The sequence below is a fragment of the Notothenia rossii genome (genome assembly GCF_949606895.1).
Source record: "Notothenia rossii genome assembly, chromosome: 9".
In the NCBI taxonomy this organism is placed as follows: domain Eukaryota; kingdom Metazoa; phylum Chordata; class Actinopteri; order Perciformes; family Nototheniidae; genus Notothenia; species Notothenia rossii.
This window is the reverse complement of record NC_136907.1, coordinates 65,701,435-65,727,115: the sequence shown is the minus strand read 5'-3', so window position 1 is coordinate 65,727,115 and position 25,681 is coordinate 65,701,435. Positions and strand designations below refer to the sequence as shown.

Sequence of the window (25,681 nt, the reverse complement as noted above, 5' to 3'; positions counted from 1 at the left end):
CAATGAATATCTGAATAAATAAGTGCTTTGATAAAAGATCCATACAAAAATGTAATCTGTGGAAGCCGTAGTACTGTAAAAAGCACGACCAATCATCTGAGCCAGCCCGGCTAAAATAACTGGATTGCCTACCTGCCTGTCAGCCTTCCATCTGTGCACAAACTTATCTCGTGCCCTCATTGGTCATGTGCACGTTCGTGTGTGTTGGAGGAGGGGCTCTGTAAGGAAGTGGCAGATTTTTTCCGGCTGTGTATTTTCAAATTCTAGCGCACTCGAGCCGGTTTCTCCAAAATGACCTACCCCACCTTTAATAAACATGTTAATTAAATGATAACATTTTGACATATTTGATGTTAAGATGGGGAAGTAAATAATAATACCTAAATATACACACCGAGTGTTTCATTTTTTATATTTGATTGAGTTTATGCAATTAATAGGGATTCAAGGATCACCTATTGTCATTCTGCAACACAGGTTTATAAAACAAAGTGTAGTTGTAGTTCGGTATGCTACACAAAAAAAACATGAAAAACAGAACAAACCAGTCGTACTTTCCTCTAGTTCATTTTTGGAATTGGCATCAGCAACAAAAACAATGGCGCATTCTGTGTGACGATAATAGGTCATCTTACCACATTAGATACTATCAAACAATGTCCATCAATTTCAACTACATTTGAGCACCATGGATCATTGATGTAAAAACACATTCCACCTCCTCCCACCCAGGATCATTTTGTGAATAGATACACATGTATGTTTCCTTATTTTAATAACACAGGTGACTGAAGACGTGTTTCGCCTGCTAAACACCAACTATGACCTGGTGTGCCGGGGCAAAGTGAGTGTCAAGGGGAAAGGTGAGATGCTGACCTACTTCCTGGAAGGCAAGGTTCAGGGCGTGGGCACGGTGACCACCTCTTCAGTGGTGCGTTCTGCCAGCCTGGCGCGGCGGATCCACTCCTGCGGAAAGACGAGCGTCCCGACCAATCTGGTCAGTGTCTCCTCCGCTGCCAGCCTGACCGTGTACGCCAGCATGAGCAGCACCATACAGATGAGCACGGCCAACAGCAGCAACAGCCAAGCGATATGCCTGCCCTCACCCTTTGTGCCCGCAGTGGGTGAGGTGGATGAGGAGGACATAGAGATGACACATATTGAGATAGAGGCTGTGTCAGCTGTTGCAGATGTAGCAGTGTAGGAAGACACAAATATAAACACTGAATACAGTAATGAAAACCCTGGTGGGAGGCCTAAAGAAGACAGGGCTGTCCAGGTATGTCCTTTAAATCCTGAGCTACTGGCACAACCCAGAATGTGCTCATTCAGGATATGAACTTCCAAATAAATGATATGGTGAAATGGACAATCATGCTTGATTTAGGGGGGTTTATCTGCTTCCTACTCATGGAAGTCAAACAGAAAGACATCCGTATTCTCAAGTCCTCTTTCTAACATCTCTATAATAACAGATGATTTGTGTTGTTCCTGGGATTCCCTCAGATCCAGGTATAATGTGCATCTTTGTTTTCTAAGTGGAGCATATTCCATGTACAAGAGATATGTGCATTGATATCCAGAAAAAGACTGATCATGCTATTGCTTTTGCACTGTCTTTCTGATTATGCCAAGGATACATTGCATTATTTACAGTGTACAACAGTGTTGTTTCTTTTTGGTGTGTGTAAGCATGCATGTGTGTACTTATGAGTGTGTGTATGCATGTGTGATTTATTCTGAATTGTAACAAAACAGCACAAAGTACTTTTTTATATTGAGAGCTCACTGGACTAAATAGGCTTTTTTGAGACATATTTACAGGTTATACTGCATGACTTTTTAAGAGCCGACAGCCATAGTAACGGTACTCCTGTCGAAAGAGAACCAAAGTATTGAACTTTCTTTCAATCTTTAGTTTTACTGCTCATATTGAATCAACATACAAGAGGGAGGAGGAAATGTTGCAGCAGGTTGAACAAATTGGCATATGTGACTCTAACAGGCGTTATCAGTAGACTTAAGAAGTGTCTTTTTGAACCCCATGGATAAGGCGACTGATGTTCAATTCCCCTGATTCCCGATAGTTCAACTTAATGTGGCAAGACATATTGCACTGAGTTGGATGTGTGCTTTGGAAACAAGTTACTGTAAAAACATCACAAAGAGGACTTAATGTATGGTGCATATATTATGTAGATATCCAGGAAGGCATTCATCCACACAGAAGAGAGCACATACAGTACATTGCTTAAGCACATCCAATAAGCACACAGCATCAAGTGCACAACTTAGTCCTTTAGCTTTAGCCTCCAAACGCTCCATCTACATTGACACAGTATCTCTAGACCACAGAAACTTTGGTGCGGGGTCAGGTTACCAGCGTCTATCAGGCACACATTACCGTTCTATGGCTCTTTTTGTAATTTTTTAACTACATTTAGAGTTTTACTCTGAGAAATATCAGCTTTAGCAGCACGTCTCCCAGATACTCCCGGTCTCAAAAACGCGATGCACTTCAAATAGCTTTGTAGCCTGTATCTTTATCAGCGTTCAACTTTTACTTGATCTGCGAGTGTAAATACATCCTGTTTCAAGTTGTTTGCCTTACTCAATAAGCTTACAGTGATTGCAACCTGCCTTTTTAGATATATTCACTTTGATATGCAGATTATACTTTTTGTAAATAGCTAAAAGCTGTAAACTATGTTGTATCTTGTACAGTGTAAAGTTGGGTTATTGAATATTTTGTAATAAAGACAATATTGGTGTATAAAATATAAAAAGAGTATTAATATAAAGAAGTAGGTGTTTAAAGGTTAAGTAAAGTTGTTTATTTGATTTTTTGGATGAGCCATATCAGGATTTCAAATCTAAATCACAATATTTACATTTTGTCCCTCAAACGCAGCACAGCAAACTAACGTGTAACAAATATAACTTTTTATTGGAAGTTAATCATGTAACTTATAGTCTATAACATTGTATTTCTCACAACTTAGTTTATGGCTCTCGAAATAACAATTTCTACTCCAAAATATGGCAGATAATTACAGTTTATTTTGCCAAACAGAGGGCTTCCACTGCCCAAAGCCAGATGAATGTCAACATGTCACAAACAAACTGAGTGGGGGCCAAAAATGTTTTCCCAGCCTTGATGTAGAATTTGTCTTGGGTTCACTCAGTGTAACAGTTCAGTCAACAAACGCCTGGCTTGCTCAATCATTTTCAGTCCAGTACAGTATTGGAATACATTTTGCTTGGGAATTAAATGAACAAATTCTGGTCAGTTTTTTTAAAAGTTGCGTTGAATTGTGACATTGATGTATCCATAGGGAGTTCTTACTTTACCAGAAAAATACTTTAAAGTACAGCTGTTGTTTTTCTTGTCATGGTAAGTTCCCTGACTTCAAGCCTAAGTGGACATGAAGCAATGAAGGGAATTTCAAGGTTGAATGAAATAACACAAATAACACTCCCCCTTGAGTCATCAGTGGAAAAAAGGGTCAAGATGAGTGAATCAGGTTCAGGCATTCATTAATGACACAATTTCAATAACCACGAAAACAGTAGCCTATATTATTTTCGTTTTATAATTTTTTTTCCACATCTATTTAATTTATGTTTTATTACCAATTAAGTGTTCTGGGAGGAAACAATATATAAAGACAGTGATTTAGGTTCATGTACTTATGTTAGGTATATGCTGCTGTTGATCTCAAGAAAAATGTTCTTAAAAGATCTGCTGAGTTTTTAACCCAAGCAAATATTCGTTAAAGGTAGGGTATGTAAGTTTGAGAAACCGGCTGGAGATACACTTTTTGTTATATTCCATGGAATGCTCTTAACATTCCGATAGCAATGACAAAAAATCCATACAAAAATGTCATCTGTGGAAGCCGTAGTACTGTAAAAAGTTATTTTAGCCGGCCCGGAAAATACTGGATGCCGGCCCGGCTAAAATAACTGGATGGCCTACCTGCCTGTCAGCCTTCCATCTGTGCACAAATTTATCTCGTGCCCTCATTGGTCATGTGCGCGTTCGTGTGTGTTGGAGGAGGGGCTCTATAATGAAGGCAGATTTTCTCCGGTCGTGTATTTTCAAATTCTAGCGATCTCGAGCCGGTTTCTCAAACTTACATACCCTACCTTTAACTATTCACCCATTAGGTGAAAGTTAAATTATGTTTTTCTTTTAAACAAGCAACAATTCAGCTAATATTCAACTTTTATTACATTTTACTCAAATGCCATGTGCTTATCATTAGAGTCACCTCCTTATGGGGTAGGTAGGCCTATACACTGACATGTGTGTGTCCCTTTTAAAAAAGTGTGACAGGTTACGTTGCTTTATTTGTCACAATGGATAAATATTTCCACCTGTCACCTGTCTGCAATCAAGCTCTCTCACCTGATTTGAATTATCAACTAATTACAACCCACGATCAGGATCCTCACATGACAGGAACGCTCAGTCCTCCAACCACATGGAACAAAATGTGAGTTCAAAGCCACTTTTTTATATTAATTTATGGAAAGGTGTTCTGGTAATTCTGCTGTGTTTTTAAAAAAAAACTATAAATGGGGGAACAGAGGCCACGTTTGGAGACCATTGAGGAAGATTCATGGCAGGAAGATGAAACCGAAGGAAGCAAAAGTGGAGAAGAAGAGGAGGATTTTCAAATTCAAGTTGACGCAAAAGAGGTGATGGTAGATGAAGAGAGCGAAGAAGATGAAGAAGATGAAGGTGAACTGAGGGTTCAGAGACCTAGGCGACTGTCTGGTTCCCTCCGCCAAGCAAGTTGTCTCCCAAACCAATCTACCAACAAGGATCAGGAGGAAATGGAGAATTCCTCTGATTCAGATCGGAGCACACAAGCCCTGGATTTATGTGGTGAAGCTACAACACAACAGCCAAAAAGGTTCGTAAATGAAGTGAAGTGGTCCGTTAGCAAGTTGTTGAGAACAGAGGTGAGTTATTATGGCACATTTTACTTTCAAATGAATTATCATACAACTCAAATGTGTAAGAGATTATGCTCTATTGTTTTAGGTATCCAAAGTTCAATGGCCAAAACACACACCACCTAAACTGTCAGTGCAAAAGAAGAGAGCCAGGAAGAGAGTCAAGAAGGTGTCTAAGGCTGTGAGTGTACATTTGAAACAGTTTTTCTTTTAATTATGAAAAAGAAAACTGATGAATGTATGTTGTTATTACCAAAGAAGCAGGGGTTTCCTAAGTGGCTGGTGGACCTGATGATCAACATTCAAGAGGCAACCACCCACCAGCTGGTGGTCGAGTAACGCTCAGTCACACTTTCATTTTTGTTATTATCAAAAAATGTGTTCTAAAGGTAAAATAATTTGGCATACTAACAAGCGTTGTACATCATTTTCTGCATGATGATGAGAAACATGTTCTTTTTTTTTTAGTCAAAATCATATTTTGTTCTTGTAGAGTTGTATGGCTCTCTTTTTTTTGATTACCTCTTTGGCAAGTGTGTCTCTAGTTATATTTACTTTATTAAAATGATGTTTAATAATATAGAAACAGCAAACTAAATACCAGAGTCATTTTTATATCTGCACACATCACATTTGAGAAAGGCTGTCACTCCTCATGCACACCCAATTTAAGTAAAATATACAAAAAATTGTGTTTTTAAAAAACAAAACAAAATGTAAAAACACTGACAAATAAACCTCCTGCATTAAAATGTGTACTCCAGTGCAAGGACTAGTGTTTTATTTGATCAAAAGTGAAGATAATTAGAGAAATGCCCCGGGAGTACAGTTTAAAATATTACTGTATATTTACTCATCTGGTAAGCAGTGCTTAAATGTATTAGTTATTCAAAATAAAATAATCCTAAACCCTGTGTATACTGGGTTCAAACTAAAAAGGCACAATATTAGCCTATATTGATTCTGTGGTTCAATATGTCAATTATATGACAATCAAATTTAGTTAAGTAAGTAAAATGTTCACAATTTTGTTTTTCCCATATTTTGAATTATCGGAGCAATATTAATAATACTGAATAATAATCATACTTAATATGTATTACTATATAGGTCTTTCCTGGTTGAAGCCTCCTTACAGTCCATGCAGAATCTAGTACCAAACAATACATTTTGAGTAAGTGGGAAGTACATCAGTTCTGTTCAAAAATAATAAATTAGAAAAGGAAAATCTCTGGGTCGAGTACACAGTATGAGTGATCCATTTGCCACATAAACTATGACAAATACTACACCTAGGAAACAACCGGTTACTACCATCTTTCTTCAGACAAACATGTTGTGCATCCAGCAGAGCAATCCGTAATGTTAGGGTTATGCAACGCTTTAAGGGGAATGATCTTGTTTATCTGTCTGCCTGATAAGAGAAACATCAAGTGACAAATAGGGTTTAAGTTTGAAAACGGTGTCAAAGCACAATACGTCAGCCTTACTTCACAACATAACAGTTTGTCAACAACATCAAACCATTATAATCACCAGTCATATCATATACTTTAAGATTTTGGATTATCTAATCTACCCAGTTGTGGATGTTAGCCATAAGTACTTAACACATATATTACTTAAACTGTTTTCATTACTTAAAAGGCATAACACAAAGATCAGTATTTTCCTGTCAAAAACAGGGTTGTTTTGATGTACAATCACTTTGTGTTCCAAAGTCAATATTGACAACCTTGTGAACCTGGAGCCACGCACGTCAGGCAGGGTCATCCACCGCTTGAAGCAGCTTTGTAAAAAAGCCTTTTATTTCTGTCAATCATTAACACCTCCGGAGGCCAGAGGTCCACATAAATAGACCTACTGCTAGTTTGGGGAAATCAGTTTAGAAAAAAAAATACAGTCAGACTGAGCAGGTCTAAAGGTAAGACCAAACCGAAGAGTATATTTGTCTGAAGACTGGAGATGCCTGGATTATATGAGAAGCTGATTTTGGTGGCAGCGGTGGCTCTGGCTGTCTTGGCCGTGGTGAGGTCGTCCCCCGTGGTGGGACCGGAGCCCATCCGCTGTGCCCCCTGCTCACAGGAGAGACTCAATGACTGTCCTGCCATCCCTGTGGACTGCAGGCAGGTGCTAAGGGAGCCGGGATGTGGCTGCTGCATGGCCTGCGCTCTGGAGAAAGGGGCGTCCTGCGGGGTCCACACGGCCCACTGTGGAGAGGGTCTCCGCTGCTCCCCGAGGCCCGATGAGGCCATGCCGCTCCATGCTCTGACCAGAGGACAGGGGGTCTGCACTGAGGACCAAGGTAGACTCATGGTTTCATGAATTTCTCTTTCTGCTAATTTACCACTTCTAAATCTGAAAATGGCTAAATGTAACCTCAAAGAAACACAAAACATTTCTGATCAATTATATTGTTTTCTTAACTGCTACAGGGGAAGATGATGTCCCTGACCAAGGCTCCCTGCACTACCTGCTGGGTCTTAACCTTCCCTTGGACCAGGACACTGCTGAGGGCCAAGAGAGCATCAAGGCCAGGGTCAATGCCATCCGTAACAAACTGGATCAACAAGTGAGCAAACATGTTTACCTGACTGATGAAGATGATGTCATGTGATTTACTTTCCTACCACCAGAGGGAGGACTTGTTTTTTTAAGAGCTGTGGATTTTTAAGAGATTAATAATGAATACTATTTACTGCAGTCAATATACTATAGTGTTTCTGTTTATACATGGTTGTTACAGTTGTTCTTGTTTCTTGTGCACAGGGTCCCTGTCATATTGAACTGCATGCAGCCCTGGACATGATTTCCAGCTCTCAGCAGAAACTAGGAGAGAGGTTCACAACTTTCTACCTACCCAACTGTGATAAGCATGGCTTCTACAAGTCCAAGCAGGTGAGAACTTAAGGATTACACAAGATACAACATTCATTCCACCTGTTAGAATAGACTCATCCAAATAGACGATTTATTCATGCGGTTACCCATCTCTGTTTCTCTCCCAGTGTGAGTCATCCCTGGTCGGACCGCCCGCTCGCTGCTGGTGTGTCTCTTCCTGGAATGGGAAGAAGCTCCCAGGAACCAGCGACCTGCTGGCTGACTCATCAGAGTGTCACCAAGAAGTCACCCACTAAATGATAGACTCTGTTATCATCCATAAAATCACTTACGAACACAAATAGACACAAGGAAACATGTTTCATCAAGTGAAAGTGTCAATTTACTGATGAAGTGACTTCCTTTCATAAAACACACTCATTCACACTAAATGTAAGAAAAAGCTATTTCAGAGGGGGAAATTTCCTCTCATTTTATTTAAATGATCTATGTATCAAGACTTATTTATTCTTAACAGCATTAACCATTTTGTCATTTTTAGATTTTTTATATGTTTGCCCATTTTTTTTTTTGCGATTGTAAATAGGGCAACACTGTATACATTTGTGTTTCTAACTAAATAACTCCATTGCTCAAAACCACAGGTCAACAGCCCTGCCAAGCCCATTTCAGCGTCTTCAGGATCAGTTTCTTCTTTTATAATTCATTCAAAACTGGAGCTGTGCGCGGCAAGAAACAACACAGCCGCTCATTCATTCAACGTGTTGACATTGTCTGAATGTATCTCCATTGGCTTTTCCTCAATGGGTATTGGGGGAAATACTTAAAGTGCCACAAGTATGTGCATGGAGGCCAAGCACAAACATATCAGGGCTCATCCAAGCCACCATGAGGTTGGGATGGGTTCTTCTGCATTTCTCTACCTCTACTAGTCTCTGCAGGTCCACAGGTTTAGCAGAAGATTTCTAAGGGATTTTTCTCAGCTACACCATCCTCACCTGGTTTTTATTTCTTTCCATCATCTGTTGAAGTATTTATTATGATTCACTTCAGTGTTCAGAGCGCATGTGCACTGAACCACATTGTTTGTGAATGCTATTTGCCAGAAATGCTGCTATTCCATTATTGGTTTTGTAGAAACAATGTATATACTATTATAATTATTTGGATGTGCACCTAATTAAATGTTATTTAATCACGATGAAGTCATGTTTTACTGTGATTTTAAACTGCCATAAAAGTTCGATACACACTTAAAGCAAGAAAAGGCAAATTGAACAGTAAAAAATACAATTTGTGGATCATTTTATACTGCCTTTATTAAGTAAAAATAGACCTCTGAGGGTTGCATTGTACATGCAAACAGCATATTAATAGTGAATGAGCAAGTGATGAAAATAATCACTGGCTACACAGAGATCAGAGATAACAATTTGTGGCCTTTATCCCAAAATATCAGCTTATGCAAAGTGACAAAATAACAGTAATAACCGCAGATCAGATCAAATGTCTGAGCTGCACAGTCTAGTCCAACTCCCTGAGGAGCAGGAAGCAACCTGGAAAAAAAGGAAGTCATAGTAAGGCACTGCATGCTTACTCTGAATAACATATACATACACACACACACAATGTCTTTCAAACAAATCACAAGCATGTACATGCGTGCAATGCCACTTAATTGTGCGTGAATGAAGAGCCATCTCGTCCACGTTCGTGACAAATGTCTCTTTCTTTATAGTCAGAATAGGGCGTCTGAGAGGCGTATCCTCTCATTAGAAGTCATTCTGGTTGTGTCTGAGACGGAAAGCTTATGTAGAATCCATCCATCGCAGAAAACACAGTATCTGTGACACAGGGGCTTTCTTCCCCCTCCTAATACTCTTCCTCTGTTCCCCTTGCTCTGCCTCAGAAAAAGGTCCCAAAGGCAACAGATAGAAATAGCAAACATCCATTTATCGGCCGAGCCATCTCTTGACCTCTCTCCCAATATCCTCAGTGTCTCCATTTGTTTACAATTCCTCTTGCTCTCACTCCCACCCAACCTCCCTCCATCCTGCTTTGCTCCTATTGGCTCTCGGAGTTGTAGTACTGGGAGTCTCCTCGCTCCTTCACATCAAAACCTGGCAAAGGCTGCCCGTATTTGTCCACACACCAACAGAAGCCTCGCTTTCTGCCTTTGGATGGACGGCACTGAAAGTAAAGGAAGGGACAAGGTGAAAGGAGGGAAGAGAAATAAGTCGGGGGGGGGGGGGCAGCTATATGTGTAAATACAGTTGAATATGAAGCATTATGAGTAACAAGCCACTTTACTCAATGAAGGAGAACAGTAATAGTTAAGAGGCATTAATGGTCAGATTGTGCTGAGTCGACGCAGCCTTGGTTATCCGACACGCTGTGGTATTTTGAGCTGCTTTTATGGTCTACCTCCTGTTACACACACATATAGAGACCTTTAAGGTAAACAGAACCTGGTAAAATATTTGCTTAGTCCCGTTTGTGAACAACTGAGAACCAAGATCTATTTTCAGAAGCTGGTGGCCAGTACGAATCATCTGTTGCTGATTATACCCCACAGCTCCAAATTATGGGTACTACAAATGACTTACAGAGTCTGTGGAGCTACCCAAGGGCTGTTATTTTACTGCCAATTTTACAAAAGGTCAACCTCCACTCTGGTAAAACTTGCAGCCATTCATTTCAGGGGCTAAAGCAACAGTGCTGCTGCTCCACAGAGGAGGCAGAACTGATCAGGAAGGAAGACATCCGTGTTTAGTTAGCAAAAGGACTCTCTTGTTTTAGATCATTGTTGCATAACAAGTGGGAGGGGGTCAACGGGGGAGAACATCTTTTATCGGCTGTTTGGAGGATGAAAAAATCATTATTATATCAAATATTAGCTGAAAGACAAGAGTCTTACGATTTTATTAAAGGAAAAACTTGTTATTTTCATAGTTAACAGAAAAAAGTGAATCTGCTTCCAGTATTACATCTGTCCTCTGTATATGTATCTAAAAAGACATTAACTGTTTTTAAGAGCTGTAGTAAGAGTTGCTTTTGCTTTAAAACATGCAAATGAGCAGTGGTACAGTAGGTTCATTCTATATAAACAAAGACAATGAGCTTGGCGTTGTGATTATGAGATGATTGCAGGTAAAGGAGAACACTTCCATTAAGCAGAAGGGAATGCTATGTTAGAAAAGCTGCGTTGTGATGCAGTGGCGCGGGAGCCCTAAGTGCCTCCATATGAATGCGTCAGAACCACTCATTTATTACAACCCGATCGTGGGTGAACCATGTGAGCGTGGGGATGGCTGCAGCTCTATTTCTGTGCAGGCTTCTCAAAAGTCCAGCAATTATGGGGGGAGCGCATCGTGTGCCGGTGGCCACCTTGACGTCTGTCTCCCTGGGAGGGTTCCCGTTAAACGGCCATCGTCCCAGCCGTCAACCCCACTGGGGTTTGGCCCCTGTGGTTCCTGTCTCCAGAGCCAGTGGCTGGGGTCTACCTCACTGGTGTGGTGGTGCAATGATGAGGCTCTAATGACTACCAATGAATACAGGAGGACAGCTACAAATCTGTAATTGGGCTGCAGGAGACCTAAAGTTTGAGTCACTAGACTTCAGCATGAACCTTTATTAATGCAGAATGTAAAAAGGGAAATGTGGGCTTCCTTTTTACAGCCTTGTACAACATTTGTAAACAAATTGAAAGGTTTTATGAAGTTTATGTGTAGGCTCTCATGAAATGGATGCAGGGATTTATAAGCATAGAGTGAATATCAAATGATGGTGTTTTGAATGTGCTTTATACCTGCTTTTTCTTATAGAAGCCCTTCTTGTCACAGTTTGGTATGCGGAAACCTCTGGGGTTGAGAATGTCTGTGATCTTGAGGCTGCTGAGAATGCTCTCAATCTCTCTCCGACAGGGACCCTGCAGATGAGGGAACACATATGCAGTTACTCTACCAATACTTAAACATCTCCAGCTCCAACATATATAGACAAACAGTTTTCTTCGATTTTCTTCTTCAAATAAAGACGTTTAGAGAGCTGCGCCACGCACTGATCTGCCGTAATACCTGAACAATAGTGGCTTCAATATGAAAGAGGTGCCGGAAGAGAAATTAATTCATCTGACCGACTTCCAGCGGCTTAACATTTTACCAAAGCTGCTTATAACTCTTACACTTTACACAAAGGATGGTGGATAAAGTGAATTCAAAGGGCTCAAAGTGGGAGCCAAAAGGCTTGTCCTAAAGTCCAAGTACTCCAGTCACTAATCAAAGCAGCCAGTCAAAGCCCATTACTAGTGTGTGCTCACTTCTCTGGCCAAAGACAAGATCAAAATAGCAGCAGGGCTTCCCAACAGGCACTCACATAGGCCAATCCATCATTTGCTGGCTCCCAGTACACCCGGCACGCGGACGCCTTGTGGCCAAACAACCGCCTGACCCAGGTCAGCCGCAGGGCCATCGTACCCGCTCGCTGCCATGCCATTCTACTGCGCACGATGCCTGCCAACCCCCAGCACCGCTACCAAAAACATTTCATCACCCACAAGAGGGGAAAAACACCAAAACACAGAGGAAGAGGGGAAAAACATTCCTCTAGTATGCTACGAAGACATTCAAAATTGGTTGTGGTACTTACATAATCGGGCTCCTGTTTGGTCTCCAGAGAGAAGTTTTGTTGGTCTGTGATGAGTGGTCCCGGGAGCTCCTCCATTTTAAAGCTTTGGGTTCTCTTCTGTTGCTTCCGTCGCAGGACCTCTGACTTGGCAGAGGGGAAAAAGTTGTGAAGTGGAGGTCTCTGGGGTCTGTGGGTGATGGACGAGGTCTGAAGGCCTAAGTTGGTGCAATTTTGCTCCTCATCCAGAGTTTCAAAATTATCTGCTGAAGTTTGAGAACAACATGTGTTTAATTACACAACAGTAAACACAGATATACTCTTGCTGGAGGTCACCTTGAGTATCATGAGGATATATATACACATCTTTCCATTTTTGCAGGAAATGAACAGATATATGCCAAATAACTACCACCTAAGTGTTTCTACCATTAATTTGAATCCCTGTAGTTTCTTTCCTTTAAATGTATAAGCTGAATAGAGACACCTAAAAGTCAAGGTACTCCAATTCAGGTCTTCACATTGTTACAAAGGGAAAACCTTCCTGACATTGAGTTGCACCTTTTATATGCACCATAAAATTCTCCCAAAACTCCATATTCTTCATATGTCTCATTCTCCACCTTGTCTTTGCATTGATGAAGAGCAGTTTCTGAGTGAAGTAAAGTAAATCCAGCTTTGATTTGCATTTACCCTCATGTTATGCCATGGAATTGGAATTAATTATAACTTGATAACTGGCAAAAATGTACATGAAATACTAAACTACTCACTTTTAAGATTACACGTTTTTTGTTGAAAGATGGTGACACAAATGTATAGTTATAATTTCACAATTATAAAGCATCTATGGTCTACATTTGAAGCATGGAAAAGGTGTATGAATTACCTGGCAGTTCATTGACTGGAGGTGTTGGTCTGGCGGTAAGTCGTTTATGAGTAGCATTTGCACACGTCCCCCTCCCGTCCAGCAGAGCCTGCAGAGGCTTCGGCTCCCCGGGCTGCCGCTGACATGTCAGTCCGGAGCCGCATCTCCCGGTGTACACGCCGCACGGCTGGCCGGAGCTCAGCGCACAGGTCATGCAGCAGCCGCAGCCCGGTTCTGGGACATTCTCGGCGCAGTCCTTGGGTAAAGGTTTGCACAAAAGCCGCGCTCCAACATCACAGGGCTCGCATCTGATCACCGGTCCTACCGCACCTGACGATGCCAGAACAAAAGTCATGCAAAGTGCGCGAAAACAGGAATCCATTGTGGCGTCTGAAAGCATAAAGTGAGGAAGTGCGCTGCCCTAATGTGATAGTAAGTTTTCCCTGGACAGCATCTGATTCACATACCGGACAAAACATCTCAATATATAGACCCCAGCGGCTGTAGGCACACCCCCGAATAGTTTGTGGTCTACTGATGAATTGCCTCGACTCCGTTATGCCTTTAAAACCATCAGAGCAAGTGCAGAGCAGCAGAATAACATTCAAGGTAAGGCTATAAGAATACTTCTGAACAAAACTAAATAAAAAAAATTCTGAAGCAGTTAGTTGAGGTTTAACAGTTCAAATGTGAATATTCAACATTTTAATAAATTGTCTAATGCAGTTTATATGCAGTCAGGTTGTTAGACACACAATTAATTAAAATGTTTACCCAAGAGAATACGAAACAATTGAATGTGTCTCTTGGTTTGAAAAGCCCACACATAAGTCCAAGTATCTGTCATGCACAGATGCATTCATAGGGGGCGCCAAAGTGTGTCTGAGTGTGTGCGTGTGTATTTCTTGTGTGCGTGTGTGTGCGTGTGTCATGAAGCTCTAATTTCTGAATAATTCGGTGACACTTGCAGTGAATTTAAGAAGCTTAAATTGCTTCAGCTATTTGTTTGTGTGTTTCTCCATCGAATGTGTATGGGTTTATTATTTATATGTGTTCACATGACTGTGTGTTTGTGTGAATGTATCCACTTATCTGAGGCCAAGACGCTGCGACCCATGACCCTGCATGACCTGTATATGGTTTAAGCACATAAACTGGGACCAATCCATGCATAAAATGATTATTCCAAGCTTCAATAGAGTATAAGCCTACCCTGAAACCTGTGACATATACAAAAAACGTGTGGTGGAATTGTACTAAGTACATTTCTGTGGTATTTGTATGCCTACTTTAGTTTCCCCTTTATTCTTCTACTCCACCTCATTCTAAGGGCAAGTGTAGTGCCTTTTATACATTTAATTGATAACTAAAGTTACATTGCTGAATAGTACTTCTCATGAAATGGAAATCTTATTAAATATTGTGCATTTTAATAGTTGAAATGACCAAACAGTGTGTGATAAATTCTCTAGATTGAACATCCAGACTGTTTAAATGCTGCTTAAACATTAATTTCACCCTTGTATCGCAATATTTGAACAACAACACAATAAAAGCTGTCAATCTACATGTTTGTACATTTTTGTTTTACCGCCACTTAACAAAACATACATTTACATACTATACTAAAATAAAATAATGTTATTAATATTCTACATTTTAACATTTTCCTCAGTAATTTGCATTTGCAGGACTGTAGCTTCAGGTTACAAATTAGTATATGTACTCTTGCAGGGTTGTATAGGTCTTAATGTAGGAAGATGAAACTTAAAATATAATTTAGCCACAAGTTCTGCTGATCAACTCTTTCTCAATAATACGTTTTTTTTCAAACCTGGAGAAAATCCACCAGCCAAACAGGATTCAAGGTGAACTGCCCATATGGTATTCAGTGCTTTTGATTAGTGAAAAGACTGCAGCATGTACCTGTTCCTCACACATACAGTAAAGCAGCGGGCTCTGAACTTGTGGTTAGGACGTGTGACATAGTTGGGCCTGGTCTAGTCCTTTGTCAGTGCAACAAAGCAGATCTTAAAATAAAGACACATACCACACATGTGAGTGAGAAAATTCCTCAGTAATTACATCTGTTGCATTTTTAGGTCCACTATTAATTGGTTACAGATGAGAGAGGGAATACACCAGCACAAAATGTCCAAAAAATAACGGGGTAGTGTACAGTTACTCTTAGCTTTTGAAATGTTCTTGGAAGCCAATGTCAAATCAGTGGCCAACATGCCCTGGCGTTCTGCCGCCTCGTAACAGACAGGTCTACAGCAGAGCAGCACTCAGTGGAATGCCAAACATTTGTTTCATAAGCTGAAAAAAGCCTGCTGATTTTCCTCCCTCTCCTCCACTCAGAGCTCTTTGGAAGGGGGTCTCTCAGCCACCTGTGCATATTCAGCATAGCAGAGGAGAGAGTTGGGCAGAGGGAGTAATGTACTAGAGGAATGTCGTCCCGCAGAACAGCCACTCAATAAAGAAGGAGTGCGAAGAATTTGCTTTTGCACATCCAGGATATTACTGTACATGTGTTTAACATAACCTGCTGTCAAAGGCTACGCTTGACTGCGTGTCAAATCTGAATCAGGAGCAATTTCCCACAGTTTTAAGTGTGTTGCACTGGCCCCAGTCGGTGTGTTGTAGCTTACTCTGGTGAATTGCACTGAATTCCTTGGCTAAATATAGACTGAACGCTTCAGGATGTTATTCTAAGTTTAATCTCAAATCTTATAAATGCCAAAGGATGCTTCTTTGCTAGCAGTTATTTTCATAATGCCGCTTTACAAAAACATTTATATGCCTTAAGTTGGTAGTAGTCCAATAAATAGTAGAATTTTAACAAGTGATTCAGGAGCGCAAAAAGGTTTTTACAGGAAAAGTGTATACTTTTCATTGGTTATATTGTACAGTAATTGAGGTCTCTACATTAATGTAATTCAAAGTTAAAATAAAAAATGAAATTATTACGTTTTTTGGCTGTTTGTTAGATAAACTCACCCAAATGTAGGTTCCTTTTAAATATGAAGGGTTTCTCATATCCAGTGAGAAAAAATGGGCTCTACAATAATGCCTTTTTGGTATTCCTTTCCTTAATATTAATTATTTTAATTAATGTCATATAATAATGCTTCATTTACAGTAAGTAGCATCCCTACTTCTGGCTCTGTTAGCTCGTTTTTATCTGTGTTTAGTGCGGAGATGATGGTGTTATTGTATTGGTCAGGAACAGCATACAAATCTGCAGCAAGTGCAAAAACTCACAGATTGAAAAGTGCATACTTTAAACAGCTGGAGGTCTGAAGAACATGTCTGAGTTAACCCAGAAGGAGGATGTGTGTGTGTGTGTGTGTGTGTGTGTGTGTGTGTGTGTGTGTGCGTGCGTGCGTGCGTGCGTGCGTGCGTGCGTGCGTGCGTGCGTGGAAAGAGTGTGTGCGTCCATAGGTATGTTGTAGTAAGAAGGGAAGGGGTGGGACTGTGTAGGAATGAGGCTGCCACAAATCACATCACAAGTCTGGTACAGTCACTGTTATTCTATTTTAGCCTCACAGTCTCATGACCTTCTCTCCTATAGTTGCCCCTGTCTGAGAGCTTTTTAAACAGACTCTCATCGCAATTAGTTGGATGAACGCTCTCTCGTATGATTAATACGATCATCTCTTCCCTTTGATTCATCTATGTCTGGCCCCCATACAGAGCTTCAACAATTATCAGATTATTAGATGTGGTTTGAATGGACAAAACAAAGAGCCAAAATGGCAAAGGCCACCTTTCGTCTAAGTCCAGGGTTGGTTCATTATTTTTTTGGAGTGGTCCGGTCTGTTCATGGAGCTGTCATGGTCCCCATTTCTGGAGGCTTGGCCCCCGAGGCAGTCCAAGGCTGTAATTAGGCCTGAGCGGAGTGGAGGATGGAGAGAGAGGAGCTCTCAGCACTCAGGCTGACAGATTGCTGTGTCCTCGGAAGTAGGCTAAGAGTGGCGCCGCTCACTTTGGGCTCCGAGTCCCGCTCAGACAGTATCACTTCCTGTGTCTTTCTCTGCCAGTATCACTTCCTGTGTCTTTCTCTGCCTCATATAGACACATTAAAGCCTTTTCTTAATATGTTTTCACACATGTATATATGCAAACTATCTCTAGTTATAAACATTTATTCTCATTTTTTGTTCTATCACTTTCTTTCAGTCCATCAGACACTTGTTATTCCAATGGTTATTACATTGTATAGAAAGCAATTATTATATATAACGTTTTTTAATATAAACATGTATCGTTATGATTAATTTGTCATTTATTTCTTTGGTTATTTTTTGTATTTTGACTGATCCACAACAATGCCCCCAAAGGATTTTAATATAAAATGGTACTGGAAATGACATGTTATTTGTTCTTACACAATCACATATCATTTTCTAACTGACACCAACACAACACTGCTCTTTGTAAACAAAGACACAATTACAGTTGGTGGAGGAGGGAATATCCCTTGCAGATGTGGGCTCCACAAAGCTTCATTTAGTTAGTAAGGGATGGTGGTCTGTGGTTTAGATGTGGGGTTAAATGCTGAAATGAAAAGAAAAGAAAAGAGAGAGATGTCAGTCTGACAGGTCCACCAATCTGATATACGGTACTTTTTGAAGTTGCAGTATGCAAGTCAAGTTAGTTTTAAAATCTTTCCTGTTTTATTATTATGTTATGAACTACATCTTTCGTCTCAGTCTGTGACATTATTGGGCCCAACAATCTTGTCTTACATTGGGACAGAGATAGCTGTAAATCGGCGTATATATTTTTAAAACAACTAAATCAACTGGGGTACGAATGAACACATCATTACATATGTAAGCTGGTAACTGTTGTTATATAAAACAGAATTAAACTGTATCTGGTTTAGATATGGTTATTTTAACAGTAACGTGATTATTACAAACCTTCAAGAGTGCTTTTACTCAGACTGTAACATATTGTCCAGCCATGTTTACCTCCAGGAGAACTTTTAACGTCACGTCCCCATGAACCAGAGCATTGTGCCATCACTGTAGTTCAGTCAAACAACTTGCGTTTAAAATGTTTATTAACAGCAATATATAGCTTGAATTTGGCCTCTAGTCTTCACCCTCATCATTCCCCACAAATATTTTTGTGATTATGGAGAATGTGTTTGGTTGGTCGTATGAGGGAGTAAGGCATGTCACGTCTATATGTATCATTCAGTGTGGACCAACGCGATAGGGTGGACCACCAGACTAAAACAGTTTGTTACTAACCAAAATAAAATGAATGATATTCTCAAGCCATGCTAATGATGCGTCTGCACCCTCATCACCACACATATGGTTCTACTATACGGCCTATGGTCTACACCCATGAAGAAGAGACCATTAGAGAATAATGATATCATACTTAAAGTGGACCTATCATGCTATATTTGAATAATATAGTGTAGGACCATACCTATATAAGGCATATTTATACTTTTTATTTTTCAAAATACCAAACAGATCATGCGTTTTAGCCATTCCTCATTTCGCTCAATTTAACACTGTCTTTGCATGGGCTGATTCTGTGAGAACAGCACCATCTACAGGCCTGGCATATGTACTACAGCGTCTCCAGCGCTTTCGAACGGCAATGTCCGTGGCTGTCTCCTCCTGATTGGTGGAGTTGGCTCAATAGCCGTAGCGCCACTTCTGTGACGTCACAGAAGTGTTCAAATCTGGATCAGTCTGTATCAGATCCGTTGCAGCCCCTTTTTAAGAGATTTGGGTATGGAGGAAAATAGAGAGGGTTGTGTTTTCTGACACTTGGTGAGTTCCCTGGAACACCGGGGACACATATTCATGTATAAAAGACGTACAAAAGTGCATTTTGCATGATAGGCCACCTTTAAATAGTTTATCAGCTATCAGGACAGATTAAGCAATATATCATGGCGTATATTAATTGAATGTGTCTTGGAAACTATCAACTGAAGCCAATGTCTTCCCTCACTGTCAGTCAGCACAGTGTCTGTCTCACTTACTCAAGTGTAGAAACATGGATACCTAGTGGTAGACGGACCATCTTTTATCATTATTTAGATAATCTGAAATTGACTAAGCCTGGAGATGTGAACAAAAAAGAGACCATTTAGAGACAATCCATGCAGCGCTATTGTGGGGTTTGTCTGCTCTTCATCGATTTAAGCTTTCCTGACAACCTTGAGTTTCTCCAGAAGATTGTGATGGATGGGGATGGGCACAAGCTAAATGTAAAAATGATGCATCTCAAAATTAAGATGTTTGCATTAAATGTGAAATGCAACATTCTTGCTCTTACATATGTTGTAAGTGCAAGAGTTGGACTGACATTTTGTTGGATTAATTAATTAAAATTATAATGCATAGACCTGCTCCTTTTTTTTATGGTCACTCAGGCCTTAAGTCACACTCTTTACCTTGCAATATACACATGACTATTAGTTGTTACCTTTCTTTGCTAAAGGAGACCAAATGTGACTTTTAATTTATCTGTCATCCTCCACCTCCTCTTAATGCTTTAAGATCTTGATGACTCACTACACCCATGTCATTTCAGGCACCAGGGGCTGTCATCAAGCATTTGTGCCTACATGTATTTAGATATGAACTACTTGATATGGAACTATTTCTATGGCACTATGGGTAAACTGTCCTTTCAGTCCTCTTTCCCAGGCACAGACAAACAGCCTTGGGAGAGCCGTTTCTCCCTGAAAGATAAAGCAAGCCTTTCCTTAGTGCTTTCGAATCCAACCACAATCAACAACCACAATCTCTTCTCCTAATAAAAAGATTATTGTTTTATAAAGTTGACGTAGAGGGTTAGAGAGCAGGGTGGATATCCCTATAGATACAGACTTGTATTATTTTCCCATAAAATGTGGACCATTTCTTGGGATTAGTTAAATATTGGGGAAAAACTTCAGTGTGTGTCAGGAAATGTCTTTGTCATTTCTCTGGCCGTAACTTGTAATACATCTTCAGTGTTGGACATCAGTTCAAAGCTCTCCAGTGCTCTCCTTGTGTTCCAGATCTTTGCTCCAAGAATGTCATCACACTGCTTAAATAATGTTTAAGAGGAGCAGCAGCCATTTGATGTAACAGCTGCAGCTCAGATGTTAGATGCTGAACCTTGAGTCGTATATGATTTGTACATACTGACTAAGTAAGTTACAGATCGCTATACTTGGAATGTTCTAGTTTTTATTACTGCTACTTCTTTAAGACAAAATGTTTTTGTGCCTACACTTTCATAGATCTCTGTCCGATTCTCCTTTCACATAATAAATATTGTCCTCTGTCTATGAAGAAGGCATTCAATATTACCTTATCCCTAGGATTTCCTTGCTGGATTTTCCATTTAGGTTTGATGATGATGACATAACAAACTATGACTTTTTAATACCATTTTTTTTAAATGTTAGATATAAAACATTTTGTCTTTTTGTGACACCCTAATGACATTCAATGCTATGATGATAAGACTTGTGTCATAATTGAGGGGTACAATGTGCATTGTATGCCCAACAAGAAACTAATCAAAAGTAAAAATAAATTGGCAATTGATCAGGGGCTGGTTTTGCTGTTGACAAAGATAAGTTGGACACACTTTTCCCACCACCAGTTTTACCTTCACTAACCAGCGAGTGCAAGTGGTACGAATGCCAAGTCGACCAAAAACTGCAAAGCTTTTATTTATTGAAATAAAAACCTTTAAAATGTATATTATTTCGTTCCATTTGAAGAAAAAACGATCACAGTGGGAGCATGATGGGTGGCTGCTTTCAAACATTCACATCACAAAGGCAGCACTTGACCTCACTGCATGGTCTCTCCAGCTCAGTGACCATGACCTATAAAGACCCCTCCACAGCCATAGGCAGTGACATAGCAACCCAGTCTCATGGCATTTCTTGTTATAGTCACGAAATGTAATCTATTGATTCGTGTTCACCAACACGATTATCCCCTTTTTTTCGTGTCACACAGAACGATTTTAAAAGCAATGTATTTCTACTGGTAATGTGTTTCGTGCCTGCAGCTCGTCTTTTTCTCCGGTCGGGTCGTAGAAGACCAGAAGCTTAGTGGTTCATAAAAACATGTTCTTACTCAATAATATCAATCCACAATTATTGCTTTTATTTTAAATCGTATAATTTCGGACTTTTGTTGCCGTCTGTAGTAGCTATATGTAGTATGTATGTATGTATGTATGTATGTATGTATGTATGTATGTATGTATGTAGCGGTTCTTAGTACACTGTATTGTAGATAAAGCTTATCTCGTGCCCTCATTGGTCATGTGCGCGTTCGTGTGTGTTGGAGGAGGGGCTCTGTAAGGAAGTGGCAAATGTTTTCGGCTGTGTATTTTTACAAATTCTTGCGCACTCGAGCTGGTTTCTTCAAAATTACCTACCTGTCACCATGTCTTTTCTCTAAGAAATGGGCAGCTGTGGCCCTTTACATACATTTTTAAGTAGTTCTGGAGCTTCTGGTAGTGTTGTGAATCATCTTGACCTGGCCTGAACTCTTATGTGGCCTGATACGAAATTCCACAATTCATCTAAATGTGTTTTGAGGCTTCGCAGTCTGCTGAAAACAAAATTAAGGGGCCTCAATTTGTGCAGCCATGTGAGAATGCACTTTCTATTTTTGCTCCCCAACCTTTATTCTGCCACAGAGGAACGAGATGAGCCCTGCCCCTCTAATTAAGTGGCTGTAAAAAGAGCTGGGGTGTTTGGGGAATGAGAATGAGCTCTGTTAGCCTGATAAACACGGCCTTTCACCTCCAAATTATCTGCAAAAAAGTGAAACATGTTTGGCTTTAGCCTGCCAAAAAAAAATGGTGTAAATCTGTGAAGTTTATTAGAAAGCTGCAGATTGAAGAGACAGTCATACTGTATGTGACAGGCTTAATCAGTGTCGGCCATGGGTCCTCGCCTCTATGGTCCTCGCACAGGTCAGGAATGTCAACACAATAGCTGTGATTGTGTTGCAGAGGCTCATTAGCGGTCTCAATCTGTAGGTTAAGGCCATACAATACACCCAACTCTACCTCAGGGCAATTTCTTCGATGCATTTCCTTTGAGTACATTTTTTCTTTAGCATTTATAGGCTTGGTAATACAAATTCAGACTGATAAATCAGGTTTGATGGAGAATAACTGCAGAATGAAGTTAGTCCTGCATGCATTTCTCATGCTCACACACTGTTATTACCCGTATCATCTCCTGGCGAAGTTCCTCTGCAGTCTAATAATGTTACTTGGTTTTCCTGGACTTTCCCCAGGTCCTTTAATTTCGAGGCCACTCCGCACTAAATAACAGAGGAAGACTGGGCTCTCTGCAGTCGCTACACCTAGGCCTTTGCTTCCTTCCTGCCCTCCCCGGGAATTCTTCACTTTCACCACCTGCAGAGGGACAGTAATGTGGGGGGGAGGGTCCACCCCATTACACCTTTCCTCCCTCTTTGGCTAGGCTATGCAATTCTATTTCCTCTCAGCTCCATTAGAGCAACCAGTTCAGGCTTGTGTGGAGGTAAAATCCTCTTTAACTGCACTTCTTAAGACTGTGGACATGTGTCAGCATAAGTAGGGGAGAGTTGGGTAATTTGTGCCAAGGGGCAAGTATTGCCACCCCTTTTATCTAGAAAACCATAGAAGAAGTTGGTCATGTGACCACATATTTTTGAAGAGGCATCCATTTCAATCATCCTGCAAAGAAGGGAGACACATGGCTTGAGAGGTAAGCACATTTAAGTTCAAAAAACATTTTTTTGCCCTCCAAAGTAAAATTTCTATGATCAAGGTTTTCTGATTGCTGTGTTTGAACAATTTAGAGAACTTTGAAAACAGTTCACACATGTTTTAGTGCTTTAGTAAGCTACACCATGAGTCTATACAGTTAGCATGATGCTAGCTCAAAACAGCTGGGGGATTCATTTTTTTCAAAATGGTGGGCTTGTGGTGATTTGTGCCAAAGGGCATGGGTAAAGTTGTGCTTAACCAAACTTATTATTATTTACTATATATTACTGTATTGTATTTTATTGTTATTGTACATTGTATTCTTACATTTGATCACTAAAACTATTTGACATTCTTAATTTTAGACCAAAATCCATCATGCCACGCAAATACAAAAGGAAGACAGACAGGGTTTCAACTCCTCTTGAGGAGTTGGAAAGAGCAGTGAAAGAGGTGCAACAGGGGAAGACCATACGCCTTCTTCCCTTGCCAAAAGCCACATAAAGAAAAAAAAGATTGTAAGAAAGAAAGTTAAAACAAGAATCGTGACCGACATACCTGAGAAGATGGAGTTGGAGAAGGCTCACAAAGAAAAAGAAGATAAAAAGGCTGAACAGGAAAAGAAAAAGAATGAAAGAGAGAAGAAAAGGGCTCTGAAAGCTACAAATCAAACCAAAACCAAGAAAAAAACAGCTGTGTACAGTAGCTCAGAAGAAAGCTCCACCACCAATGATGAGGCAGAAGATGGCCTGGAGAAGACACACAGCAGAGAAAAGGCACGGGCTGAAAAGAAGAAAAGGAGTGGAAATAAGAAGGGGGCTCTGAAAGGATCAAAACCAACCAAGCCCAAAAAGAAAGTGCTCTCCAGTAGCTCAGAAGAGAGTGACTTTCCGATTCCACTTAGCGATGCCACTCATTATGAGAGTTCAGATGTCCAGAGTGATAATGATGATGATGATGATGATGATGATGATGATGATGATGATGATGATGATGATGATGGTGACAAGGATCTGTCTGCTGGTGACTTTGTCATTGTGAAGTTTGCAGGTAAAAAATCAAAATCCTATAACTATGTTGGATTGCTGGAGAATGTTGAAGATTACGAGATCAGTGCAAAGCTTCTGAAGCAAAGTTGTAAGAGGTCTGTTGATGGAAACCCCATCTTCACATTTAGAGAGAATGATGAAGGAGTCATCGCTAGAGGTGATGTGCTCAAGAAACTACCCACACCACAAAAACTTGGTGGTACAGCCAGAAGGGAGTATAAGATCACATTCCCCTGCAGCATTGACAAGTGGGATGTTCAGTAGTAGGCCGAATCTGTGAAGAGATTCAGATGCAGATGATTTGCAGATGATTAGGTGCTCATTTTGGAATTTTAATTTTGTTCTGAGTATGTGTTCATGTGGCGCTAGGCCTTGTTTAAGCAAATTGGCCACACCACAAAACTTGGTGGTACAGCCAGAAGGGAACAGAAGTTCATATTTCCCTGCAGCATTGGACAAGTAGGATGTTAGGTGTTCATAGGCCTTGTTATAGAAAAGTGGCCTTTGATGTTGTTACAACTTTAAATAAACATTAAATAAATAATTTTGTATTGAATTTGTCTTGCTTTTATATAGCATTATTGTTTGTGAGATTAAAATGATCTGTTTTACTTCAATTATCAATGGCACAATTTAGCCGAGTGTATTGTCTCTAATGGCACAACTTACCCCGCACCGGGGGCAAGTTGTGCCACAAAACCATTTTTTTTTTCTAAAGCTATATTTCTCAAACAGTTTATTTAAGATCCGAAGCTATTGTTCCCAGGGATAACATCCTAAACTATATGTACATATTTTAGTTGGAGGCATTACTGTAATCCCCTTGCTTTAAAGGCACTTTAAGTACAAATTGGCACTACTTACCCCACTCTCCCCTACTGAGAGAGAAAAACACAGATAGTTGTTGTGGTCGTGTCAGCCTTAATTAAAGCATAGGTTCACCATTATTACAGTTTCATCTTTTAGCAGGTGAGAAAGTCGACTGAAGAAATAAGCCGCCACAAAACCACTCCACATGTTCAGGTTCAAATAAAATCAAGTTTTATTTATAAAGCACATTTAAAAGCGATTTTTGGTCAAGCCAAAGTGCTGTACATGTAATAAAAACAAATTACTACAATCACAATAAAAGACAATAAATTACAACGGATATATAAAAAACACAAAGGTTGGAAAGTGTTGTGTCGCTAGAGTCCTCTGCTGGCTGCAAATGGAACTAAAGTTATTTATCTTTTAACACCAAATATGTTTAGAACAGAGTTTCCACATCACTGTCCTCTGGGCAGTAGTGTTGTGATCCGTTTACTTTTCAAATCTTCATTCCGTTTTGAGGCAAAAATGAAGCTAGAAAATGGCCTGTGGCTTGCACTTCATCTCATGTGGCTGAGACTTGAGAAAAGGCAAGACCTGTGCATGGTGTCTTTGGTTCAGCAGTGGGCCCTTTAACAAACAGCGGGTTTAGGCATTACCGCCATATGGTGTGCAGCCAAAACCACAGAAAATGTTAACATTTGTAGAGGAAATCCAAAAGTATAACCACATCCTGAATTTTAAATAAAATAGTGCCTTCTGCAAT

The 25,681-nt window shown here is 40.2% G+C and overlaps 5 protein-coding genes across 9 annotated transcripts in view; 4 read left to right on the top strand and 1 right to left on the bottom strand.

Moving 5' to 3' along the window:
• LOC307018982 (adenylate cyclase type 1-like) overlaps positions 1 to 2,786 on the top strand; it is a 38,593-nt gene extending 35,807 nt beyond the window's left edge. The window contains exon 20 of the mRNA XM_079649569.1: positions 785 to 2,786. Coding sequence (XP_079505695.1) covers positions 785 to 1,204 — 420 coding nt within the window. The 3' untranslated portion in view covers positions 1,205 to 2,786. The remainder of the gene's footprint in view (positions 1 to 784) is intronic.
• Positions 2,787 to 4,162: 1,376 nt separating this feature from the next.
• LOC307018992 (uncharacterized protein) lies at positions 4,163 to 5,734 on the top strand. 5 transcript variants are annotated; one of them, XM_079649580.1, is made up of 4 exons: positions 4,167 to 4,499; positions 4,594 to 4,971; positions 5,054 to 5,146; positions 5,224 to 5,734. In XM_079649580.1, the coding sequence occupies exons 1-4, from the start codon at positions 4,488 to 4,490 to the stop codon at positions 5,302 to 5,304; spliced, it is 564 nt and encodes a 187-aa protein (XP_079505706.1). In that variant the 5' UTR covers positions 4,167 to 4,487; the 3' UTR covers positions 5,305 to 5,734. The 5 variants fall into 5 exon arrangements, with proteins under 5 accessions (XP_079505709.1, XP_079505707.1, XP_079505706.1 ...); XM_079649583.1 differs by having other exon boundaries at positions 4,163 to 4,971; positions 5,054 to 5,134; XM_079649581.1 differs by having other exon boundaries at positions 4,164 to 4,971; positions 5,227 to 5,734.
• Positions 5,735 to 6,838: 1,104 nt separating this feature from the next.
• On the top strand, positions 6,839 to 9,007 carry LOC307018991 (insulin-like growth factor-binding protein 1). The gene is made up of 4 exons (XM_079649578.1): positions 6,839 to 7,270; positions 7,401 to 7,537; positions 7,735 to 7,863; positions 7,974 to 9,007. Exons 1-4 carry the CDS (start codon positions 6,931 to 6,933, stop codon positions 8,100 to 8,102), a joined length of 735 nt encoding a protein of 244 aa, XP_079505704.1. The 5' UTR covers positions 6,839 to 6,930; the 3' UTR covers positions 8,103 to 9,007.
• Positions 9,008 to 9,107: 100 nt separating this feature from the next.
• LOC307018988 (insulin-like growth factor-binding protein 3) lies at positions 9,108 to 13,834 on the bottom strand. Its single transcript, XM_079649575.1, has 4 exons — positions 13,319 to 13,834; positions 12,454 to 12,695; positions 11,615 to 11,734; positions 9,108 to 9,996 (listed from the first exon to the last, which is right to left on the bottom strand). Exons 1-4 carry the CDS (start codon positions 13,695 to 13,697, stop codon positions 9,871 to 9,873), a joined length of 867 nt encoding a protein of 288 aa, XP_079505701.1. The 5' UTR covers positions 13,698 to 13,834; the 3' UTR covers positions 9,108 to 9,870.
• A 9,157-nt stretch (positions 13,835 to 22,991) lies between these two features.
• LOC307018989 (uncharacterized protein) lies at positions 22,992 to 24,630 on the top strand. The gene is made up of 2 exons (XM_079649576.1): positions 22,992 to 23,054; positions 23,422 to 24,630. Exon 2 carries the CDS (start codon positions 23,623 to 23,625, stop codon positions 24,367 to 24,369), a length of 747 nt encoding a protein of 248 aa, XP_079505702.1. The 5' UTR covers positions 22,992 to 23,054; positions 23,422 to 23,622; the 3' UTR covers positions 24,370 to 24,630.
• The last annotated feature ends 1,051 nt before the right edge of the window (positions 24,631 to 25,681 follow it).